Genomic DNA, 25,923 nt, shown 5'->3' with positions numbered 1-25,923 from the left:
CACACTTGTTAACCATATGTGCCTTAGATTAAAAGAAATTTGCTATCGCCCGCTGCTAAACACGAGTGAATTTCTCTCGGGAAATTGATAAATATAACTAAATACTTTTACATATTCTTGCAGAAACAACACAACGATAGTCCCGCTCGAAAAATATAGGAAAAATTTTAACGACTCGGTATGTCATTTACTAGAGTTCAATCGATATTAAAGTTAAAAAGAAATTTATTCAGATAAGAATAAAAGTTAATTTAGTATTTATAATTTAGTTTTAAGAGATACAAGAGCCATACCATGGTCCGCAGGGTCTGTGTCGGTGTTTCGTGCTTTCTATTACTAGACTCGGATGTTTTGTGGCGACTTATATGGAAAATTTGCATTTAAAGCCGTGGCGTGGCGTCTGCGGTGCTTAAATTAAGTCCGGCCTTAAATGGCAGTGCATTGGACTATTATAAACACCTACACGAGACAGCCTGAGAGTTTTGTGGACTTTCCTATAGAAAATTGTAGGAAATATTGTTGTTTGTCGTGTCTACAAAAATCTATAGTGTTCAAATAGGATTTTTACTTTTACACTAGACTTTTATATATATTTGTAGATTTATCCAACCTTAAATAATTTTCAATTTAAGTCCAATCATAAAATGAAATGGCAACATACCTTCTAGGGCATATCAATTTATGTGTCGGCAGTAATAAGTCGTTGTAAGTCGAAACGCAGTAAATACTAACATTTTATAGCATCATCGGTAAAGTAAATATTTCAAAATTTATTATTCACCTGCTGTCTTAAAACTCTTCTTAGGTTAAAGTATTCGTATTAAGGCTAAACTTTCGCATCGGAAATGTTATGCTGAAAGGGGATTGAACGATTAAATTTTATGAGAGATGTGAATACTGAAATAATAAGCGACTATGTTTCGTTAAAAATTTTTCGTCATTAACCATCATATTGACAGGCGACAACATGGAAATCAATTCGCATTTATATGTTTTAATATTTATGCGAAAAAAAAAGAAAAATACGTATTACCTGGTAACAAATGCCTTTATTTCCTTATGGATTTCTGTTACCACGTATAGGAAGCATAGAAGTTCCGAAGCTAAAGACCTTACCAGGAAGTGGTGAATACCAAGGAACTTTCCATTTCCGGATCCGAATGGCTCCAGTAGCGCCAAGTATAGCGCTGATGTAACAACTATTGCACAAATACGGTCATTACTGTGATGTAGACTATATATAATATTACGTGACGTCGCTCGTCCGTCCGTTGCTCATCAATCTTAGGGTAACAGAGCGGTGACGCGCTTGAGCAATAGTGGGTTTTCATTCAGGGTTGTCACCATCTAGTATTTAGTATTGTTATATATTCAACAAGCTGCGTCCCTAGGCTTCACTCAAGTGGAAAGATGATAAATTAAAACATTGCCTAGCTGAGGCTCTGTATATATATTTCCATGTCTTTAAATTAACTCTTACAACTACGGGCGATAAATGGGTAATGTACTTTATGTATGTTCCGACCTGCACACCTGTATTATTATGAGGACATCATATTATATATAAAGTTGACAGACCTAGTTAGCAGCCCTAAGTACAGTGAGCTTGCGATTTCTTATATTGGGAGTTGGTTAGGAACCGAACGACGTCATTAACTGATGTCCCCCTACGCCTGTCAATGTGTTTTCAAGCGCAGTCATTCACGCCTCATTTGAAGTCTATAAAAGAATTATGTTTTCCTAGGTTTGAAAAAAAAACCAACCACATATGATACAAGCTTTTTATATATGATTACTTGAGATCCTCAAGCATTTATACTGTAAGTGCTGTACTCGTGTTAGCCGACGGGCAACGGACAGACAGACCTGCGGTTACAGTAAACACACAGACATTGAGGCCATTTGCAGGCTACACCCGCTGTAATCCCAGTTGTTTGTGCCCGCTGCGTGCACCTGATTGCATTATATTATCTGTGGTATCTACAACGCAGCTTTGAGAGCTGTTATGTCTAGGGATGTGCTGATCTCGAAATTTTTCAGAATGCTCGGAAACGGTTCGAAAGTATTCCCGAAAATCCACACCTATTTTCTTCAGATCGTTGCCGCGAAATATCCAATGAGAAACTTTCTTGGAAGTCTGTAGCAATTCCCACGTTATGTCTGAGGACCTAAGCACTCAATTTAAAATTATAAATATGCTTTTTATGCTTCCAATATAATCAACTAACTTATTAAGAAGCTTTTCTACAAAAAATAAAAACAATCTTTATAGTCTGGATTTTTGTTCCAGTTTGTTCATAAGTTCTAACTATTGGAAGTTCTTTAATAAAATCAAAAGAACATATAATAACATTCCAATCAGCCAGCATCGATTGTAATCATTGAATGATTTATTTGATACATTCATGATTTTTACGACTTTATATTTATATGACTGATTTTATGACTCAATTTGCGACTTGTATCTAGTGAGATGTAGACACCAGGTGAACTCAATGGGATAACTACAATATATTGACCAGTTCGAACAGTTTCTCTAGTGGGCCCTTGATTGGATAATCGTGTTCTATAAGAATAAAAAAAACTTTAGCACCTATTTTATTTTGTCACAAGATAATTTCTTAACAAACTTGACAATTTTTATACAATTTCATGACAAATATAAGTACATTATTGTGGGCAAAAAATGGTTTTTTTAAGTATATTTATCTTGAAGTAGTTAAAATGTCCAATAATAAAGTATAACGTTATTATAATATTATCACAGACTTATATACTTACAGTTTTATTTTATTATTAGTTCGCGCGAGTTTATTGCGACGCGACTAACGTTTATTGTTTCTGAATGTATAAACAGACACACAGCAAATCACGATTTACTTTCGTATACAATTAATGAAAACATAAACTTCATTATAATTTATTTTATGCATATTATTCATGTCCATATTGTCACAAATGATTATTATTTAATCAATAGGAACAATAAAGGATTAAAAATTTCGTTCCGTATCTCAATAGGTTAAAACAGCATGTTTATGTTGACGTATAGTCTTGAAATTTGGGAGAAATCCTACTCCTATTTTTTGGGTTTAATTGACCACGACTTGTACAATAAATAACATCAACCATAGTAGTCTACTTTTGGACATAACTCCCATAGACTCCCACACATGTACCTAGTCTAACAATACTAACACAGTTTCCAACAGTATGCAATATAGTTTATATTTATTGATGACTTTTTATTTTTAGAAAACATTATAAAATTACATATTTTTTTTTTACAAAATTTCTAATCATAAATAATAGATTCCAGCTCGTCGCCGCTTGGAAGGGTTCTAATTTACATTAAACATTTACATCTGAGTTAACAGTTGCCGAAGCAACAAAAAGCATAAATTAAACCAAATTATTCAAGGCGTGTTTACGCGAATTTAATTAGACTCAAATCTTTAAAAAACGTGATTGCTACTCCTCCTTAGCTCCTAACATTGCCACGCCTTGATATTCGTTAATAGGAAGCTTCCAGGAAGTACCTAGTGGTTAGAGAGTACTTAATTATTTTTATTTGCCATATAAATACAAACAAGAATATGATAGAAGAAAAACATTAAAGTTCCTTAGAAAATGCGCGATATAAATTTGCCTATGCATCGACATATAAGTGTAATCAAAAATATATATATATCGAAATATTTTTTTTTTATATTAGGACAAATCACACAGATTGAACTAACCCCAAAGTAAGTTCGAGACTTGTATTATGGGATGCTAACTCAACGATACTATATTTTATAACAAATACATATATAGATAAACATCCAAGACCCGGGCCAATCATGACCCGACCGGGGATCGAACCCGGGACCTCTCGGTTCAGTGGCTAATTATGCTGGCTATCTTTATCGAAGTCATAATTGATATATTGGAGTACACAACAAAAAGAGCAATAAAACGAGAACAATTCATCCTTATTCCACACGGATGGAGCTGATGGATCATGTTGTCTCGCTCGCTATTACCGATACTGCCAATCAAAGGTTTATCTGTTACATCGGGCCCTTTCTGACCACTACATTATGATTTCAAAAGATATCTACAAGGAAAGAGGGAAGACTGAATATCCATTACATTTTTTAATAATTATACTTATAGATCAATATTTGTTAAAGTAAGTCTTTGGCAAAAACGCTGTGGTGAAGTTTGTTTCGCTTCTTCTCACCTGCTTTGCGATTCCGTAAAACTCGAAAGTCACGTCACATCACATCACATCACTCACACTTGTCAAATAATTTTCACTTCTCCTGGCCTTGACCTTTATCTATTTTTTTATTCTGCAAATTTGCACGTCATCTCATACATATTTGTCAAAATTCCGGAGTGAGTTTTACACAATGCAAATTAGCCATATCCGCGCGGGATCCGACGTGAGTTTTTTGACGTCTCTTACAGAATCGAAACACGTTTGGAAGTTGACAGAGTTTAAATATCAGAAAGTGAAAGTAACTTGACGTCGATAAGTGATGAATCTCGTTCATATCATTCTAAATTGAATAAATAATTTTAATTTGTATTTCTATATATATAAAATACATTCATACTCCTTAAGTTAAAATTATTATTATTTCAAACACAATCTAAAAATGGTTGATGAATAAAAATTAATTCCATTAGTTAAAAGAATGTAGGTATTTGTCCTACAGATCTCGTCGTAAACTGCAAAGTTGCTATTTCGATAAATATGATGTTCAAACTTACAGTCTTTGTATACCCGCCATATAGGGACATGTGATTATTATGTAGGCACGTCAACCAGACTTGAAATATAGCACAACGGCGCGCGCGCCGGTCAAAGCTAGATGTTTTAAAGATTTTCTTGTTATGGTCCTGTGTTATTATCTGATGTAATATAACTAGTTAATACATTCTACAAGTGTGTGTAGTTGGTACTGCGTTGTTTCTCCACGACTACGGTAGCTTGACCCTACAGTGTTTGTTATGAGCTGCAGGCCTACCATCAACTTTTACAGACCGATTCCAATGCAACTCAGTTCAATTTAGGCACCTAAAATGAATCGCATTCATACTAAAAATTAAGTCGATGGTACGAATTTGCGATGCAGTTTAGGTCGTAAAGTGGATCGCGTTAAGTGATGATGGTAAGCCCTCTCAGCAGTTCAGAGATACTGTCCGGGTAGTTTCTTATAATAGAATGTTCAGGTAAAGCATCACTGATCTATAGTTTTCTAAAATATATACTCGTATCAGGTTTATGAAACTTTGAAAATATAGTAAATTAGTATCGTAACCTGAACAACAAACTAGAATTGCTCAATAATAAAATCCACGAGATATGGACATATGCACTGGTAATTTTGGATTTTCACATCGATAGGAATATCATGTTGCCTTATGAAAACATAAAAATATACTTAAATGTTAATGTTGTATGTTCATAGCATGTGGCCAAGAAACTCGCACACTCTAAAGCAGCTACAGTTTTATTTGTGACACAGACTTGCAACCATTCGATTGAATACAATATCACTAGTTAGTGATAATGATAATGAGTTTATATATTTTGGGGATTGTCTTTTGTCTTGAACCGACTTTTAGAGAAAAAGTAGATCTGATGTCTCCCTAAGCCAGGGGCGGGGAGGATTTTCTTAGGGGAGATATAGGGATTAAGAAAATCCGGATAGATCCCCTAGGGGAGACGTTGTTGGAGACTTAGGCTAAAATCATATCTACCTAGATACTCTTCAAAAAATACGATTTCTGTGCGAGTTACACTCTTTTAAAATTTCCTCCTGTGGTACGACGCTTTGCGGCTGTGGATGAAACTCAGATGAGAGCATATAAGCGTTTTCCCTTTTCGCTCCGAAGAAGAAATATGTAGTACTTAGGTACTGTTGTCTCTAAACTAGAGATGGTTCGAATTGTGTTCATATTAGTTAAGGGTGTAATCTACTTGTCCGCAGGTGCATGAGCGCGCGCCAGGATGTCGGCCGTGATGAGCACGCTGTCCATGATCAGCGGCGGCCGGCGCGCGCACCGCAAGCTGGCCTCCAGGTACCTTCATAACAATTTGTTTTGTTGCTGGCACAAGGCTTATCGTGTGCCAGCTGGGGAACATAGGGGTGAAAATTTCACTGACTTCTCTCTATTCTTCATTAGAACCGCTGGACACATACGAAATTTGTAAAAACCAAGTTCAAACATCGGCTACTTTTTTCAAATTTCTACCTCCAAAGTTCTGAAATGGAGGTAAGTTTTGCATGATAAACGTCAAAAAAACCTTAAAATTTTGAAGATTCAGTTGTGATTTTACAAGCTGCCGAATGCCTGACTGTTAACCTTTCTTGTCAACGCTATTATTACCTCTCAGCTTCCAAGGCCATTTGTCCCTTAATCTCTTCGTACGACTACCTCGGGAATGGTTCTCGTGAGTGGTTCTATTTTAGGGCGAAAAAGCCACTTATGAAAAGTGATCGACTTCAACGATTGCAAAACGGAACGCATAAGGTATATAAAGGTTATTACAACTGTATATATTACCAAGAGAACATCTTTAGATCGCCCACGCGAATCTCTACCGTACATTCAACAATATTTCAAAACTGTTATGGACCAGTAATAGCGGCGGATCTGTAATGAATTTGGGTAGGCTGATGTGTACTAGACTGTACCAGAGGAATGCGGACTGGATAAGATCTCAGTGGAGCGCGTGGGCAGCGATTTGACTGCCATTGTGTCTCTGTGGGTCATTGCCTACTGATTGCTGTTATTGTTGCTTCGGATACAGTTTTCCAGTTATCCAAACACTGTTATGCTCATCATCTTCCCTTTTTTTCATAGCCACATTAGTTTTCCCACTATTGGGGCACTGTCCTTCGATATAAATGGATATATAAGGACGGTCAACTCCCTACCCCATCTCTGCTTCATTCTCCATCACTCATCGAAGCGTGTTTCTGGTACTACCAACAGCACAACTGATATCACTAATAACTATAAAATATATAACTATAGCCGTAAAAAAAAATCTTTTTTTACGGCTATTTAATAATAGCACCAGGATCGCATCTGTATTCTGAATATCGAAAATAAAGCTAACAAACAGTACCAGATACTTCCACACAAATTTTGCCATCTGCTCCGATTACAAGGTTAAACAAACACCGACCGCAAACCACAAGTCATTCGGCTCCAAGGACGCCGTGGTCAACCACGTGGAGGTATCTGATCTGGCGATATTTATGCGATCGATTAATCGGCAAAGCAAACATAGTTAATTAATTTTCATATTTTAAAATATCGAGACTAATTCTGAATGAATAGTATTAATATATGATCACGAAATTACATCATTGAAAATTGACCGTGTTGTATTTTATCTTGTAGATGTGCAAGATCGTAGATTTGATATAAATTTCAACTTGATACCTTGAGCCATTTCTGAGAAGAATGTCCTTAACAGACAGGCTTCAAGTGATCCTAAGCGAATTTTTTGCGTTTTGAGATACAGATCTCTAAAAAGAAGTTGCAGCAACTTATTTGGGCGCTACAATCAGTAACATTGCCATTTTTTGTATTTTATAATCAGAATTCTCAATGAAACGTAACACAAGATAAACTCCCCTATACAAATCCACGACATTCTTATCACAAGATCTCTGTAAAGCTCGTCGCCGCGCAAAAGCTCATAATTATCGCCGTAGATTATAGAGCCTGGTCGGTAATCTGTAATTTTACGCTCGGTCGTCGCTCACCTTGTCATCTCATTATCAATTACTGGCCAGCTTCCACAGATTAGCAGGATAGCTGTGGAATCATCTGTCTTGGAAGTGGGATGCATCTAGTAGCTGATAAAACTTCCTGTGCGCTTTCTAAGTACTCACGGATTTCTGATTTTGATTTAATATGTTTTAAAATATCTATAAGTTTGGGAAATAGATTAATTTTGAATGTAAATAGGCGCAAAATTTAATGTTCTGCTCTCTCTCTCATCTGATCATTTTTCATTTTCATATATATATATGAAAATGAAATGTTATTGTCATACATACACTACAACTAGATACTCTCCACTAAGAAAAATGTTGTCATGAATCTGTGGTTGTCATCGTTTAAACTGTTGTCATAATAATCCACTGGTAGCTATTGGATATAGGCTAAATATTGTATCTTCTTCATAGTTGTATTCCTCATGACTGAGGGTCGTGGAAACACACGTAACAATTTTCGTGGCATTGTTAATGGAGTGGTTTGCCATTGCCTTCTCCATTTCACACACAAATTAATAATCAACCAGTGTGCAGGTTTCCTCACGATGTTTTTCCTTCACCGGAAGCAAGTGATGGTCGATTAAAACAACTATACATGAGTCAGATTGGTGTACAAACTCATGTGTATAATGATAGGATTAGGATTCGAACCTGGGACCTTTAGATCCACAGGCGGGGGTCTTAACCATTACACCACCACCACAAATATTGTGTAATAATTATAATTCCCTTATGACAAGTATATAACTGTACATTGTTAATAAGCCTATGTCTGTTGTTGTCAGCCGCAAGTCGGGGCAGTTCTCGGACGCGGGCGAGGACACGCAGCGCCGCCACGAGCTCAGCAAGCAGCAGCGCTCCGCCTCCTTGGTGAGTCGCAGAACACACCTCCACACCTTGGCAACGTTATAGGATACACCCAAGGACATAAGCCCGCTGTTAGCGCTAGCTCTTTCATCTTATGTAAACTACGCAGTATTTTGGAAAGAACTTTGTTGAGTAGAAGCCCCGAATGAGTTTTACAAGTACATTCAGTTGCACAGCTGTGGCTTCGTCCTGTGACTATGTGATTTGACTGGTTTATAAAATCTTTTTTTACTCTCCATCTCTCTTTCTCTTTCTGAATCTGCATAAGTTTCCGGTTGCGTTCGGAGCTGAGGCGCCGCGAAGCTTGGATTTTGATAGTTCGGCTGTGATATTTCAACCGGCCGACGTGGCAACCCTCTTTGGGAATGGTATTATTGCCTATCAGCAGCCGCACCAACATGGTGACATTATACAAATTTCTTACTTTGACTCCTACGCCCAAAATAAAGATGTCGTCACGACAATACACAACAAAGCTAATTCTACAATTACAATATCTAATCTAAAATCTATTAACTGTCAATGCAAATAGCTGAGCGCTGAATGCAGTTGATCGATACTGCAATTACCGTCAATTTGTCTCGCCACTATGACGCACACATTTGGCACAGTGCTAATGGTCCTGCCGCCGAGACGCGCGTGGGAGGCTGCGTGCTATATGCTGAGGCGTGTGTATGGCGCCTAACTGCATTGTTCTAATTATAATTATTTGGCCAGTAAGTATCTTAAAGAGAGCTAATTAAAACACCGTTAACCTTAATTTTTATGGTGTGGTGGTCCAGTGGTTAAAAGCCCGTGATTGCAAGTTCTCAGGTTCGAAACCTATGTGTCTTGTCATATGAGTTTGTATATATGAGTTTTCATACACCAGATGCATTTCAACTAAAACAACGTGTATAAAGAAAGGAATTTGAAAAATTCACTTTCACATCGGTTATTCACCTACCCCACAATACTAACTTTCTACGAAGAAAAAAGGCATTAATTTAATAAATCATTCTTCTGCGTCCATTAAGAGAATATCCAAACGTCCGGCAATTACTCAGTTTTGGGCCGTCTCCGCAATTAGCTGCTTTTAAAACCACGTCCACATTGATCTTATCATCTGTTCTGCTTCATACAATTGTTTACGATATCCTTTTCCAATGAATCGGAAAATATATATATTGAAAATATTATATTGAAAATAAATACACTACAGCTGTCTTAATGCTGTATGTGAAGTGTTCATCCTATGCATTTATATTTAACATATAATATAAACAAACACTCGATCGTATTTTTGTTTGTTTGCAATGCAATCAAAAATAAAATATAATCCAAAGTATCTTAAATTAAAAAACTCTATCACTAACTATATCACAGGAAATAATTGTTGGAGAGAGTTAACAGTTTAAAAAGTCTTCACCTACTTGATTCACATGATCTGTAACGTATATGCAATCAGATACATGATCCTGGTTTTTCACTTTTCTAAACCCACCGATTTAAATACTTACAATAGGGATTTAATTTATTAAAACTAAATACACATTTTGAGGCAAGGTCTAACCACCCTCTGCAAGAATCGTCCTTGAGGTTACGTGTGAACTCCTCTTAAACATTCAAGGCACACGCGCCGCGCCATCAGCCTCCATTCCGAGGAAAGTGGCACGAATCCCTCGACGATTAGGTAAACAATGGCCAACTATAGTTGCCAAATGCGTGATTAATTGTCATTCTACACGCGTTAGGAGGTTGTTATTTGAGGACGTAAACACGGTTAATATTACTTGTATATGTTGTATATGTATAATAGTAAAATTCTTACTAATATTATAAAGAGAAAAGATTTGTATTTTTATTTGTAATGAAGAAACAAAAAAAAATACTAGATATTATTATGAATTTGGCATAAAAATGGACGTTCAGGAATAATATAGGCTACTTTTTCATGGTTTTACCCAAGCGAAGCCAGGACGGACCGCTAATATTTTAAAAGTAGGTTTGATTGTTTATGCATGTGTTGTCGATTATGTCGAACTAAAAATAATAATTTCATCGTATAAAATGGCACATTCAATTATACATTCAATTGAATTATTTTATGCAAATTAAGAAATAGGACTCAAGCTTCAACGCTTTAGGGGTGGTGTGAACACTGCTTTACATCGTATATCCATATGCATATTCTAATTCACAGCCTTGTGCAATAGGTTTCTATGTTTCCTCCACATATGATTAATGGACCATCAATCGCGGATGGGAATGACACGGGAACGGGAAATATCATCGTATCATTGTACTTACTAATGCATGTGTAATTACCGCTACAACCAGCGTTAAAAAAATGCATGAATTAATGTTGAATCGATCAAATATTGTAGTTGATTGCATGTAGTAGGTACTTGGGTGGGTTCCTGTTAGCATATTGTTATCGTGTGATTAATCAAGAATTGCTTTATAAGCTATTACATAAAAATTGATATTGTGACATTTTTCAATTATCTTTTTCTCGAACATGATTCAAAAATTTAAATTTTATGTTATATTACTCATGGATTGACCTGGTGCACAGGATTTTATTTGTTGCTTTTTATGTTGGGACAATGTTGTGTTACAGCAAATTTATGTTACATATTGCTTAGTGTTGATCTAAGTATGTGTTGACACAAGACAGAACAAGCAATGTATGTTTGGTAGCTAATCAACGTGCGAATTTACACCTCGCCTTTCATTAAAAACATATTGATACAGTCTGGTTACAATAGGCGCTAATTACTTTTTTTGTTAATATCATTGGATGTATAACTGGAACGATATTCATTATATCTGAAAGTTTGTTAAGCTAACTTTCTTTAAGTGAATCTAAATTATATAGTCAGCAGGGAGAAATTAAGGATTTATAAACATCCTCAATATTACATACAGGTCGTGATTTTCGAGTGGAATGAAACATACAATTACTTGCGATTTGTATGTACTATGTAAAAGTTGCAATGTGACGGGTATACATACCTATACTTATGCTCAATAAAACTTGCTGTTACAGAGCTAAACGGTAGAGTTTCCTTACGATTATTACCAATCATAAAATGTGAGAATGTATTTGCGTTTTTTGTCATTACTTCAATCAAGTATCAACCACATTTGGCACACAAATTTGAATGTAAACTAGGTAGTTACTTTTTCTTGGAGCATTTTTGATTTAAAATAAAAAAGAATAAACATTCCAAGCGGGCTTTTTTGCTTCCAAGCACGTGTTACAGAAATTCATCACGAGGAAACTGGTTCCAAATACAAGGAATTAAATAATCTCTACTGAGATTAAAGAATAAATTACACTGAATCAGAAACGGGACTTAACGATTATTTTATTCATATGCTTGAGAGGATTAAAATGTCTTTAAGTTTTTATAACGGCAATCACGCTACTTATTCTGAAGTTGTATATATATTTTTTATTTCGTTTGTCGAATGTTGTTAATTGTATTTAATTGGAATTGATGTGAAGAATTTTTCGCTGTGTTGTAACTTGCAAAAAACCAATAAATATTTGTTTAAACGTCTTATAAAGTAGAATTATCAATTATTTTTAGCGTTGGTATCAAGTATATTAAAAATATATATTATATAACATACTTACAATGGTCGATGAGACATATCGCGTTGGTATCAAGTCTATTAAAAAAATATACATAACATATCTAAATATGTTCGAGAACACAATTAGTATTAAAATTGCAAACTTATTTAAAATCTTTTTAAAGGCTGTTATTGCTAACCCTCACAATCCAACCGCAAAGCACAATGCTGTTATCAATCAATGTAAACAGTTTCTTGAAAGTTCCAATGCAGTATTGGTGCGGGAACAATAATTATATATAACTAGCGGCTCGTCCCGGCTTCGCTCGGATAAAACTATAATAAAGCATACACCTAAACTTTCCTTAGGAATCACACCATCTATAGGTGAAAACCGTACAAAAGTCCGTCCGCTAGTATGTGAGTTTGTCGCGTTCTTAAAGACAGACGCGACAGGAGGACCTCTTTTTATAATCTATACTATTATTATAGCGTTATAGGGTTTGTGAGTTTGTATGTTTGAGGCGGGTAATCTCCGAAACTACCGAACATTCTTTAACCATTAGAAAGGTACATTATATCCAAGATCGCTATAGGCTACATTTTATCTCAAAATTCTCACGGGAGCGAAGCCCCGGGTAATCTAGTATGGTTAATTAGATTTTCAACCGAATAAAGTCAGTCGGTACATCTAGAAAGGATTAATATACCCATCTCATATAACAATAATTTAGTAAGTGTATGTCGCCATCAAATCTCAAACTGAATGAATTGCTTACGTCCAGTAATGGTCAACTTTCATCAAAAAACACAATAAATGTTCTCTAAAAGCATACATTCATGGTGAGATCCGTGTCTTTAGAAGACGTATGCTATAATGACGACGTAATCGACAATCACGCGTCACTCCAGTCTCCATGACAATCGATCTCAGTTTCTATCAAATTCGAAACCGATCTCAAGCAATCAAGATGCCATCAATCAATCAATCAATGACGTACAATATATTGATACTTTAATGTAGATTACGAAAATCACATTCGTTCGTATTAAATATAATATACTAGTAACCCGTCCCGGCTTTGCTCGAGTAAAAACACATTAAATTATACACCTAAATCCTCCTCAGGAATCATACAATCTATTGTTGAAAACCACATGAGAATGCGTGCAGTAGTTTTAGAGTTTATCACGGACAGACAGACAAACGCGGCAGAGGAGGCTTTATGATGTGTAAGGATGATAAATTTAATACCGGCTATAATCTATCGCCGAACTCGGATATATAAATCGAAATAATAGATACTGCGTAGTTTGTATGAGAGCTTCTATTTGGCGGAATGAAAAACCAGCATTCTATGCCGAATCTGGTAAAGTTTGGTGGTGGTGTGCGATAATGTTTATAGCCGGTATAATGTCTACTGTACCTTGTACCCGTACCAACCAACCTTCCTCAGCCGTTAAGCGTCGGAGCCAGGGGAGGAGGAAGATATTTGTAACTGCAGATAAATAGTGATAGACAAGGGCCCATGAAAAACAAAAGTAACATTTATTTCGCGGGCAAAAAATAGTTAATAATAATAATTGTTGCTTCGCCCGCGTATTTTTCCAAGAAAACAGTTATTTTTCCGGCATGAAAGGTACCTTATATGCTTCTCCGTATTTCAAACTACATGTAAGCAAAATTTCAAGAAGATTGGTCGAGTATGTATGGCGTGAAGAGGTAACAAACAAATAAACTTACTTTCATCATCTTATTCCTATCACTCTTGACAGAGTGGTCAACATGGTTTTTGATTCTGGGAGGCAGGCGTGGCTCGCCGTACGATGTCCCGCCATCTCTCCCTGCTTGTGGTCATCCTGGTGCACCCGTGTATAGGTCCCCCCACCAGCGACTTCACCTGGTCAGTCCATCTCATTGGCGAACTTCCGCGCGGCCTAGTGCCCTCAACCTTGCCCTGGACAACGATCAACTTACTTTCGCATGTATAATATTAGCAAGGATCAAGCTTATGCAGCTTCTTACATATATGTATTTAAACGAGTATATTGTGTAATTTTATCAATCGATTTTTTTACGTGACAACGTCTTAAATTAGGTTGCGGCTGGGAGTCACTTATGAAAAAGTGTAACGCCCGGTAACGTTACGATGAGTCACCGAACGAGAGAGAGGCCCGCCGAATGCCTTGCGTCTCTCTCCCACTCAACTATTATCGGTCTGCCGCGCGCGTAAAAAGACGTTGTCACGTAAAATCTTCGCCCGTAAAACCGACTTTACAGGCAACCATTTTTTTTATTTCCATATCATGTTTAAATCCAATACCACGTACTACGTCTTCTGCCCACTTTAGACCTTACTTGACACGTCCCAAAATGTCTTTCCATTTTCACTCGATAATACATCATTATTAGATAAGCTGTTTCAAATTATGTCATTTGAATAAAACTAGCAAGGATCGTAATTTTCCTTTCACACAATAGACACGCCTACCATAGTAAAAACTCGTGTGTCTACATTTGTATAAATCTGTATAATTAGCAATAATTACTATCAATCATTTTTGCAGCGCACGACCCGATACAATAAGAGCCCAATTTTTACATTACTTATATTATATCTATAAAGATATGCTCAACTCAATTTTGCGCAAATACGATATGGACTCTATGTGAATTAGCACACATAATAACCTTAATTTTACTTATTTTTTGTGTTCCTAACCTTTTACCCAATTTTCACTGTATAAACTACCTACATATTTCTCACTTATCTTCAATCATAAAAAAATGGATAAGTACCCACATAATCATAAATATATTTTAAATACTTTACCTCTAATGGCAACATCACTGCTAAATGGAACTTGTTAAGCTGAGAAAAACGCTGTGGGTCGCATAATTATTATTATTATTACAACTATGTATATTAAAACTTAAGCTCTATTATGTAACTGTTTGTTTTTCCGAAATAAAATAAAATAAAATAGAAACTATAAGTATTAAATATGTATTTATTCATAAGGAAGATAATGACACAACAGTATGCCAAAACGTGTGCCAACAGCCTACCAGACATCCAACATTTCTATGACAATGTATTTATCTACTTTTTATTTACATATAAACTTATGTTAACTTATGTTAAACCGGTAGCTGCGGGCGGTTCAATATCATTGCTGGAAACAGTCTACTGGACAATAACCGACATTAGACAATGTCAAAATCATAGCAGGCAAACGCTTTCACGTTACATTTTAGATTTTGTATCATTAGCTACAAACTACTAGCGTTGCCAAACGAACACTGCTCGGAAAGTTTGCCGACGTGAGTTTATTTTAAATTAAGTTTAGTAATTTAAATTTTGACATAAAAAGTAGTGAAGATTTCTGAATAAATGCTTCCAAGATTGATTCCGAGTGTTTTGCCGTAATTATTCGTAAACACCACACGCAAAACGACAGAACAGCTACATATGTAATAATGAATATGTAAATAGGTAACAATGTAATGGTTTTTGTGTATGGCTAATGATATGCCTTTCTAATGGCCACGAAATGATTTAGCGCGTGCCATGACTGGAATCTATCATACTAGTTAATATATTCAAGGTGTTCATAACTTTTAAGGGTAATTTTTGGACTTTTAAAAATAATAATGAGATGAAAAATTTCTGGAATCGAGCGCGTATTGAACCCGCGCCTACCCGGGACAGTGCTCTTAATCACTGAGCGATCGAGACCATGCCAGTTCGGCTGTATTATCTTGTCTCTTTCCGTCTTACGCCGACGTACATCTCATTATTATTTTCAAAATTAAGTTAAAAGCACGTGTGACATGTGTATAATAAATCCATTAAAATTTTGAACTGTTATAATATGCAGCAAATTTTGATTGATCACCGCAACTTTTGATGATAACTGTCTACCGCATGGAAACTGCCATTAGTTGTCACACGTAACATACCTAACAAGAAAACACAAAAGAAGACTTGGCCAATAGCCACAAAGGTTTATTCATCAAGTCGCATTCCCATTTCGAGTTGTTAATATCTCTCGACTTGGCGTAAGATAAACAAATAATTGGATAAACAAAAAATAGTTAAACGGTTAAAAATCCCTTGTCACTTGACGAAATGGCTCACTTACGGTCGTACACTGCGCGCCCCACCACCTGCCACTGAAACAGGTGTTTGACGCCACAGCTAAAAAAAATAAAATAAATAATTGCATATATATTTTTTTAGTGCTGTATCAGTGGCGTTGCACTTATCCTCACAAATTTAGCCGAGAAGAAGACTTGACGAATTGGCATTAATGCCACTCACATTAATGGCCAATCCAATCACCTGATTGAAAACAACACGTATATTAATATATATATTATTTATTTACTATATACTCCCACGTTATTACTTTACACGATACAAACTAATCAAAATATATTAACAAAAATGCGAACAACCTTTTACCGATAATCTAATTCGAACCTTTAATCAAATCACACAACGTACTTAAAATAAAATAGATAATTATTCGTTAATTTAAATTAAATGATTTAACAATTTTTGATAATTGGGAGTCAAGAGCAAGTCGTCCGTTGCACGGTTAGACCAAAAGTGAGCCCGCGCCGTTTGTTTCGCCACGCCTCACCACCGAGTAGGGGCAACCGCTTACGTCAGCACGATAGATGGCGCTGGATGAACGATGTTGCCAACACGGCCATTCTGCCAGGCGACTGTCCCGGGCGCCCCACGAGTCTAGGCAAAGCACTGAAAAGGAAAAACATCAGACAACATTAAGATTTGTATATGACATTAGAATGTAAGGTGCAATAGACACAGTTCTTCTAGTCAACAGCATATGCAACATCTTGTATCACCAGGGTCACCTGCACCTAAAGGGACTATGCCACACTTAGGAGACCAGGATGTTCCAAGGATTACTACTGAGGATCACTTGCATTTAAAGAGCATTTCGCTACACTTAAATATACCAAGATGTCTCCTGAATTCACATATTGCACATACTGTTGCGTTCACGAAACTATGTTTACAATTCATAGTAGATATGACAAAATATTAGGGCTTTGCCTAGTCTCGCAGAAAAGTTGTTAGTAAAATGCTTCGTTTGACAAAATAATGCTGCGTGTGACAAAATTATCAGGATTTTAGCCGAACATAAAGAAAAAGTAATATTATCACATACCTTCAACCTTTGACTTGCCAACACGGACTTTTCTAATTTATTCCAAATTCCAATCATCAATTTGAATCCATCGTTTCATGTTTTCGGCAGCTGCGACGCCATTATATGGTTTAAAACTTCTTTCTGAACCCCTTAAATCCATCACCTCGTATCTATCGTTTCCCAGGACCTTCTTGACCTTGAATGGACCCTTAAAAACTGGCAAAAGTTTTCTACTTTGACCATCGTTGGTCAAACTCTGTATTTTGACTAAAACCAGATCTCCTTCCTCATATACTTTTGCCTTTGTCCGAGTTTTATCAAACCTTTGTTTTTGGGACACTGCACTGGCCTTAATATTACTATCGACACATGCGCGTAACTTAGTAACGTCCACCAAAGACCCGTTATCAAGCTCAGGCTCTAAACTATCGCTGTCTGTACGTAGACGGTAGCCTAATAGAACCTCACTAGGAATTGCGTTTATTGTCTTATGGATTGTACTATTTAGGCCCTGCTGTACGATTTTGACGTATTGATCCCATCTATTATCTGTTGTATTTGCTCCAATAGTTTTTAATGATTCTAATACTGTCTTGTTAAATCTCTCGACCTGTCCATTTGAACGAGGCATACCCGTTGCCACAATATGCGCTCGAATATTCTTATTTGCACAATATTGCCTATATTCGTTGGAAGTGAAACACGTACCCGAATCCGAAATAATTCTTTTCGGATTACCGAACGTTTTAGTAATATTATCAAGCTGCTCTAAAAGGTCAGATGTTCTGGTAGACTTTACTGCCTCGATAAATACAAATTTTGTGAACGCATCTACTACAACCAACAAATATTTATTTCCGTTTACTGTCTCAACAAATGGGCCTAGATGGTCCGCATGAAGGGTATGAAAAGGTTGAGCGTATTTTGGCAACGGGTACAATTCTCCTTCTTTAGGACCACCCTTGTTTTTATAGTAAATACAGTTCAAACAGTTTTTAATGTATTTTTTTACTATGTGACGCATACGGGAAAACCAATACTTTGATCCTATCCTTTCTAGAGTTTTATCGACAGAGAAGTGGCCAATATCATCGTGGTTGCACTTTATTATTTGCCATATGCACTTCTTTGGTACAACCCAGCGACGACCCTGTTCTGTTCTTTTGTACACTTTACCGCCCAAAAGTTCATACGAGTCAAAAATGTTTTTATTATCATCTATTTCACCTGTCTCTAAAATTGTTTTTATATTTACTATATCAAGGTCTTGTACTTGTACCGAAAGTAACCAATCTCCTTCCGTAATCGATAGTATTATTTCTTTTTCCGATCTCTCACCAGAAGGAACCGGGTTCCGACTTAAGGCATCAACATGCTGCATACGTGTACCTTCTCTATGTTTGATTTCGTACACAAACTCTTGGGTCGAGAGGACCCACCGTGCAACACGGGGAATAATATCCTTTTTAGTCAACGCGTATCTGACTGCGTTACAATCGGTTACAATGGTAAATGGAGATCCTAACAAATAAAGGCGAAATTTTTTAAGGGAAGTTACAATTGCTAGAAGCTCCAGTTCAAAGGAGTGATATTTCTTTTCATCCTCAGTTGTTTGACGACTATAGTAATATACGGGTTTTTCTCCTTCGTCAGTAACTTGAACAAGTATACCCGCAACGCCATCGCGACTGGCGTCTGTATACAAAATGCTTTCCTTGTTGGGGTCAAAGATCGATAAAACACTATTGGAAGTTAATTTAGCTTTAAGAAACTGAAATGCTTGATCGCGTACACTATCCCATAACCAGGGAACATCTTTCTTTAGCAACTTAGTGAGAGGTGCCGAAATGATGGCGCAATTTTTAATGAATTTGCGAAAGTAATTAATAAGTCCTAAGAATTGACGTAACTGATGCACCGTTTTTGGTACCGGAAAATTCTTAACTGCTTCCACCTTGACTTCATTTGGCATAACGCAATTTAGCTTTATTTTGTAACCTAGGAACTCTATCTCGCTCTTAAAGAAATGACATTTTTTTAGGTTCAAAGTTAACCCATTATTTATAAATATTTTTAAAACTTTTTCCAATAAAATAAAGTTTTCCTCGACAGTTTGCGTAAGCAGATAAACGTCATCTAAGTAGACTATAACATTTTCGAACCTCAAATTACCTAACACTTTGTTCATCATCTGCTGAAAACAGGATGGTGCATTTGCCAAACCAAAAGGAAGCCTCAAAAATTCGTAATGACCGTCCTCTGTAATAAATGCTGTTTTCTCGATTGACTGTGAACTCATAAGTATTTGGTAATACCCACTTTTTAAATCTAAACTAGTAAAACATTTATAGCCCTGTAACCTGTCAACAAGATCCTCGATTCTAGGCATTGGGTATTTATCCTTAATAGTTATTTTATTTAGAGCTCGGTAATCAATGCAGAGTCTTTTCTCACCATTCTTTTTGTTCACAAGTAGAGCCGGGCTCGCGTAAGGAGAATTACTCTGGCGAATTATTTTATTTTCTAATAAATCTGATACCATGTCTCGAATAATTTTTCTGTCTGCGTGAGAGGAGCGAAAAGGTCTGCATTGAACCGGACGAGAATCTGTTACGGTAATAACCATTTCATGGTTGTTAACTTTTCCTAACTCTTTGATATCTGACGCAACACACTTACTGTATAATTTAAATAAACAAATTAATTCTCTTAAGTTAGTGTCAGTATCAATTTTAGTTTCATCGATAGTGTTACAAAACTCAGTAAAAGTGTTTGCATAGTCAAATGTAAAAGATGTGCCGACCCTGGAGTATATTAAATCATTACGCTCTGTTATGTTGCGGCCAATAAGGATATCACAATTTAAGAGTTCGTCAATAACATAAAGTTCGACATCTGACAATATTACATTGTCTACCTTCAAACTGACAGTAACCTTTTGGCTAACAGATTTCGAATTATCTTTAGAAAATCCTTGTAACAAAACCGGCGAAGGGAGGGTGTTCGTTTTTAAGGAATATTTTTCCACCACAGATTCGGAAACTAGAGAACAGCTGCTTCCAGTATCAATAAATGCCTCATGAGCGAAATTATCAATATGGATTACTTTAACAAATTTATTCCGCGAATTATCAGACGAAATAACTTTGGTTTCTTCTACTTCCGGTTTAATCAATCCTATACTTTTTTTACGAAGGCAGACAGATTCAAGGTGTCCCCTTTTTCCACAAAAATTACATTTATTAACATCACACTGATTTCTTTTATGATTTCCGCCACATGAGTAACATTTAATAATTTTCCGAGTCTGTGCCGGGCCGTTTTGGCTAGTTTCAGGTGTACTGTTTGAGTTTACATCCTTATTTGTACTATTTGAGGGTATACTCGTCGAAGGTTGAGAAGAATTGTTCAATAGGTCAGTAGATTTTTGTTGAGTGTCGCGAGTAGTATTAAAATTAGTTTTCGTATTTTTTGATTTGAAAGTGCGGCCATGAAGATAACTAGCTAAATCATGGCAAGATTTAAAATTACTAGCTTCAATAGACGCTCCTATATTGTTATCTCCAATACTCCCGACAATAATAGAAATTTTATCCTGCTCCGTAAAGTTTAATGACAGTCTGTCTATTTTACATTTAATATCGAAATAGAACTCGTACAAAGACTGATTTTCTAAAGGTTTTTTATTAACAATTTCTTTTAATAGCTCGAACATATTGCGTCGAATTTTGAAACTATCAGCTAAGCGGCGATGCCATTCGCTCCATTTCCAAGTGGGCCACTGACTATCCGTACGTAACAACGAGTCGTACCAGACTTTACCCGAGCCTTTTAACTTATTCAGTGCTTGATAACGTATCGTCTCATCGGACCAACCGAAAGTCATAGCGTACGTCTGTATAATACTAAGCCATGCATTAATGTCGTCGTTTAAAGGGTCAAACTCGGGAATAATATTATTCAAGGTACTCACAGTTTTAGCTTCTTTTCGACGTGATACCTTAGATTTCTTTCTAGGCGGAGGCGACGGGGTTCGAGAGCTCGAGCACACCGTGCTGTTGCTACTCGACGATGATCGGGCACGTTTACGACGACGTCCGTGATGTCCCATGACGTGGAGAAAAATTCACACTTCTGATGAAAACAACACGTATATTAATATATATATTATTTATTTACTATATACTCCCACGTTATTACTTTACACGATACAAACTAATCAAAATATATTAACAAAAATGCGAACAACCTTTTACCGATAATCTAATTCGAACCTTTAATCAAATCACACAACGTACTTAAAATAAAATAGATAATTATTCGTTAATTTAAATTAAATGATTTAACAATTTTTGATAATTGGGAGTCAAGAGCAAGTCGTCCGTTGCACGGTTAGACCAAAAGTGAGCCCGCGCCGTTTGTTTCGCCACGCCTCACCACCGAGTAGGGGCAACCGCTTACGTCAGCACGATAGATGGCGCTGGATGAACGATGTTGCCAACATGATCATCATTGAAAATTAACATTTTACGTTAAATATTTCCATTTGAAAGTGGTTGTCTTATGTCGTTGTTGTAATATTTTTTCCTGTGATGATTAAAATATAATTGCAAATAGACTAGCTTCCATGCCATACCACGGAAATAAATAATGTTTTTCTACAGGAAAGGAATATCAATGGATATGGCAAATGACAGAACAAAATGGAAGGAACTCACATAATGTGCCGACCCCACACGAGTGGGATAAGGTCAAGAAGAAGAAGAAGTTTCTACTCAGTACACTATATGGCGTTTTTTTTTCCCCCAATAACTTGAATTAAATTTTGATGAGGCAATTTAAATTAGGCTTGCAATGTTTACAACTTCCATCCTGTGATGGAAGATATAACCAAAACTCGTTGGTAAAGCATGTTATGATATCCAAACCGGACGTAAATAAATATCTTACACTATTTTACGACCATAATAAAACACTAAGAACTTTCTATTTTAATTAAAAAAATAGATAAATTTTAATTGTAAATTGTAGTAGGTTAACGAAAATGTAAGTGAGTTTACTTGTTTTAATAGGTTGCTAAATATGTTGACGAATAAACTGAGCGCGAAGATAGACCAGTCCAGTCAAGTGTAAGTTACACTGAATTTATAAAAAGTAGCCTCTGTTATAACGTGTCACAGAGGCTAACTTTTATAGAGAAAAAATGCATAAGAATTATTATTTATTGACAAGAACTATAATTTATGTGGAAAAGTTTAAGCTCTAGAGTAGAATTTTTCAAAATCAGAAGAATTATTGGACCTGGCTTGATCCACGAAGATAAGCTATGAAACTAACCAGTCCTATGATGTGAGTCAGAAACAGCTTGTAATCTTAAGTGGGAGAGCAGCTTTAATACTATTACCATATATCTTTCATGAGAATACTTTAATATTATTGCCGTATTTCTCATTATATGATAAAGGAATCTTGCCTTACAACAAGCAAGTTTAGCTTCAAACTACAGTTGAGATTTTGCATGAAAAAAAAATTTTTGTTTTACCTCTTTTAAAATTTGTTTCGTGTACATTGTGTGTTTACAAGGTTATATTAAATAGATCCTCATGTCAATATTTTTTCGTCACTATTACGGCGTAGAATGTATTTATTTGCGGGAAGTAATTAAGTAAAAATATATATTTTAGACTCCGACTTGTAAGTAGCGTCCTTACGGACCGTGGTCACGATGCGACGTTAATTAATATGTAATTGTTTGTTGGAACTGGTCATCTCGTTTCTCATATATTTTCATGTAAGTTAATTGTGTTTCACATCGATATATATATATATTATAATCAGCACTCGGATCACAATCATAACCTGTTTTGATATACCTTTTGACTATGTACATTATGTACTTTTATATATATTATTAGAAGAAAAAAAACATTGTAAGAAACAATAATGGTAAGCCGATCTGGCATGATAGGGACCAACACTGTTCAAATGAGTTTCTTTCGGCATTTCTTCTCAGCAGTGGTCGTTCCGAAATGCCAGTAGTTTCTAGCTTGTGAGAAATAACTATAAATATAAAAATTGACGAGAAAAAGTGCCTGTGAAGGTCTAATTTCTGAATAAATGATTTGAATTTGAATTTTGCATTTGAAGCCCGCAGCCTTTACGTTCAGAGTTTACGTCGACTGTCTTTATAAAACTATCTGGTAATCATTGCTATTCTATAATTTGTATCTTTGTAAGGGTCTGTTAGATAGCGAACATTCTGGTCTTAGCTAGATATTCTATATCGTTCTCACCGAGGGTGAAATTGCTACCACTAAAGTCAGATTTTACAGTCGCCTAAAGATATCTGACTTAACTTTGAGTCAAATACCACTAAGTAGTGGCAGTAGTCCTATTATATTGTTTATGAAACTGCCTTGATTTTTTTTTACTTTTTGTATAGCAATATTTTTTTATTGTGATGTTATTTTGGTTTGTTACAGCAAACTTTGGAGACAGGCGGTGGCCCAGGGGTTGTTAACCTCGAGAACCTGGAAGCAAAGGTCAGTACACTTTTCTATATACTTTTTTATTTTTTTTTATTTAACAAAATAATGACGTTAGCTAGTTTCTATTGGAAAAAATGACGCGACGAATTGAGAAACTCCTATTTTTGAAGTTGGTTAAAAATAAAATTCGTCCGCGCACGCCCGAAATTTTGTTGAGAACAAAAGACATCAACGCGTCAAATAGAAAAAAAAATATTCTTCTCATAAATACCTTTTTTTCAAATAAAAAAGATTCATCTCGAAAAATAAATCATATCTTTGTAGAATAGCCTGGCCGGCAGTTGTGTGGGGGTGGGGTCAAGTTCAATTTAAGTAATTACTTAATATTATAGCTATGTTTTAAAGGTCATGGACAAATGTACATACATGTCTCGTACAAGCTCCGCCACGCGGCTCTCCCCGGAGGTTGAGCAACAGCCGCGGGTCGGAGGTCGGCGATTGTTCGCGAGGCTGTGGGCGGCTGAGGATCACTAATTGTTGCTCACTCCATTAATCAACCAATTTTATGACCACGTGGTTAATTTGTGTATAAACCACCCTAGGCTCTCAATTTCCCTGCTCTACATGATACCTACCTTGTTTGATAATTTAAGTAACATAATATGCTATTCGAGTTACAAATTAGACGTTATATTTATTGAATAACACATATTTTATGTATTACTATTAGCTCGTCTGCATTACTAGTACATACTTACAATTTTATAAGATACTAGCTTTTGCCCACAATGAGTAAAAATCCGTTCCCCGTGGGAATTTCAGGAAATACCTTCTTAGTGCTGCCCTACACTGTCCTAGGAACCTACACAACAAATTTTAGCTTTCTACGCCCAGTAGTTTCAGCTGTGCGTTGTCTGTCAGTCAGTCAGTCACTCAGTAACGTAAGAGCTTTATTCATATATCGATTTTTGTATGATTTATCTTTAGTTATCTAAAAAGCAACCTGTGTTAATGCTATTCTCGTGAAGAATACCGTGTGTACCCACGCTCGGTAGGTCCACCCATTACTGGGTCCAAAATTACCCTCTTTTGATTCGGGTTAAAGAAATCTTTATTCTCATAAGAAAACATTCACTTACCTGATGATTCAAATTCAAATTCAAATCATTTATTCAGAAATTAGGCCTTCACAGGCACTTTTTCTCGTCAATATTTATAGTTATTTCTCACAAGCTACAAACTACTGGCATTAGTCCACTTCACAGATGCTATATCTTATCTTAATGTTCCTCCATGAAATGCAATCAGTACATGGAATTAATTAGACGAAGAGGGCAAAAAACGAATGAGCTAAAATTACACCAAGGCATTAGATGTGCTGAGTCTGCGCAATAAACTTAATATCGGATTAAAACCAGTCTGTTTATGCTACTACTTGCGGTCTATTTTTACTGCGAAATATTTACAATATCTTTGGGGTCGTTTGTATTTTCAATCAGTATAAACGAGTTTACATATAGGCTTACTTGTGAATTGTACTTTTTTCTAAACTTTGTAACATTTTGTTGCTTTGTACGGTGACTATTTCTATTTCCCAGAGTTAAAAAAATCGAGATGAATCTTTTTTATTTGAAAAAAATGTATTTATGAGAAGAATATTTTTTTCTATTTGAAGGGCGCAAATTAACCAATTTTTCTTTGGGAAAATCTAATAAATAAATATATTTATTATAATTACAATGAATCAAATTCAAATAATATTTTTTCTATTTGAAGGGCGCAAATTAACCAATTTTTCTTTGGGAAAATCTAATAAATAAATATATTTATTATAATTACAATGAATCTGTATAATTCTAGTATTACGTTCTCAGTCCTGAAAATGATAATTCAAATAAATAAAGATAATTCCATGATATATACAGGTCCCTCGGTTCACAATCTTACAAAGAAACATTTATTTTCCAAAGCTAGCTTTTTATGTCGTACATATTCCCATTTGCCAGCAACTTTTTAATGTAAACGAC

The 25,923-nt window shown here is 35.8% G+C and overlaps 1 protein-coding gene across 1 annotated transcript in view; it reads left to right on the top strand.

Moving 5' to 3' along the window:
* Positions 1-25,923, top strand: part of sprt (sprite) — a 63,371-nt gene that overhangs the window by 16,338 nt on the left and 21,110 nt on the right. Inside the window, exons 2-4 of the mRNA XM_053769766.1 lie at positions 5,985-6,075; positions 8,576-8,660; positions 23,891-23,950. Coding sequence (XP_053625741.1) covers positions 6,005-6,075; positions 8,576-8,660; positions 23,891-23,950 — 216 coding nt within the window. The 5' untranslated portion in view covers positions 5,985-6,004. The remainder of the gene's footprint in view (positions 1-5,984; positions 6,076-8,575; positions 8,661-23,890; positions 23,951-25,923) is intronic.

The sequence above is a fragment of the Plodia interpunctella genome, chromosome 3, assembly GCF_027563975.2.
Source record: "Plodia interpunctella isolate USDA-ARS_2022_Savannah chromosome 3, ilPloInte3.2, whole genome shotgun sequence".
NCBI lineage: Eukaryota > Metazoa > Arthropoda > Insecta > Lepidoptera > Pyralidae > Plodia > Plodia interpunctella.
Note: the sequence above shows the minus strand (reverse complement) of the source record. Positions and strands in the feature narration are given on the sequence as shown.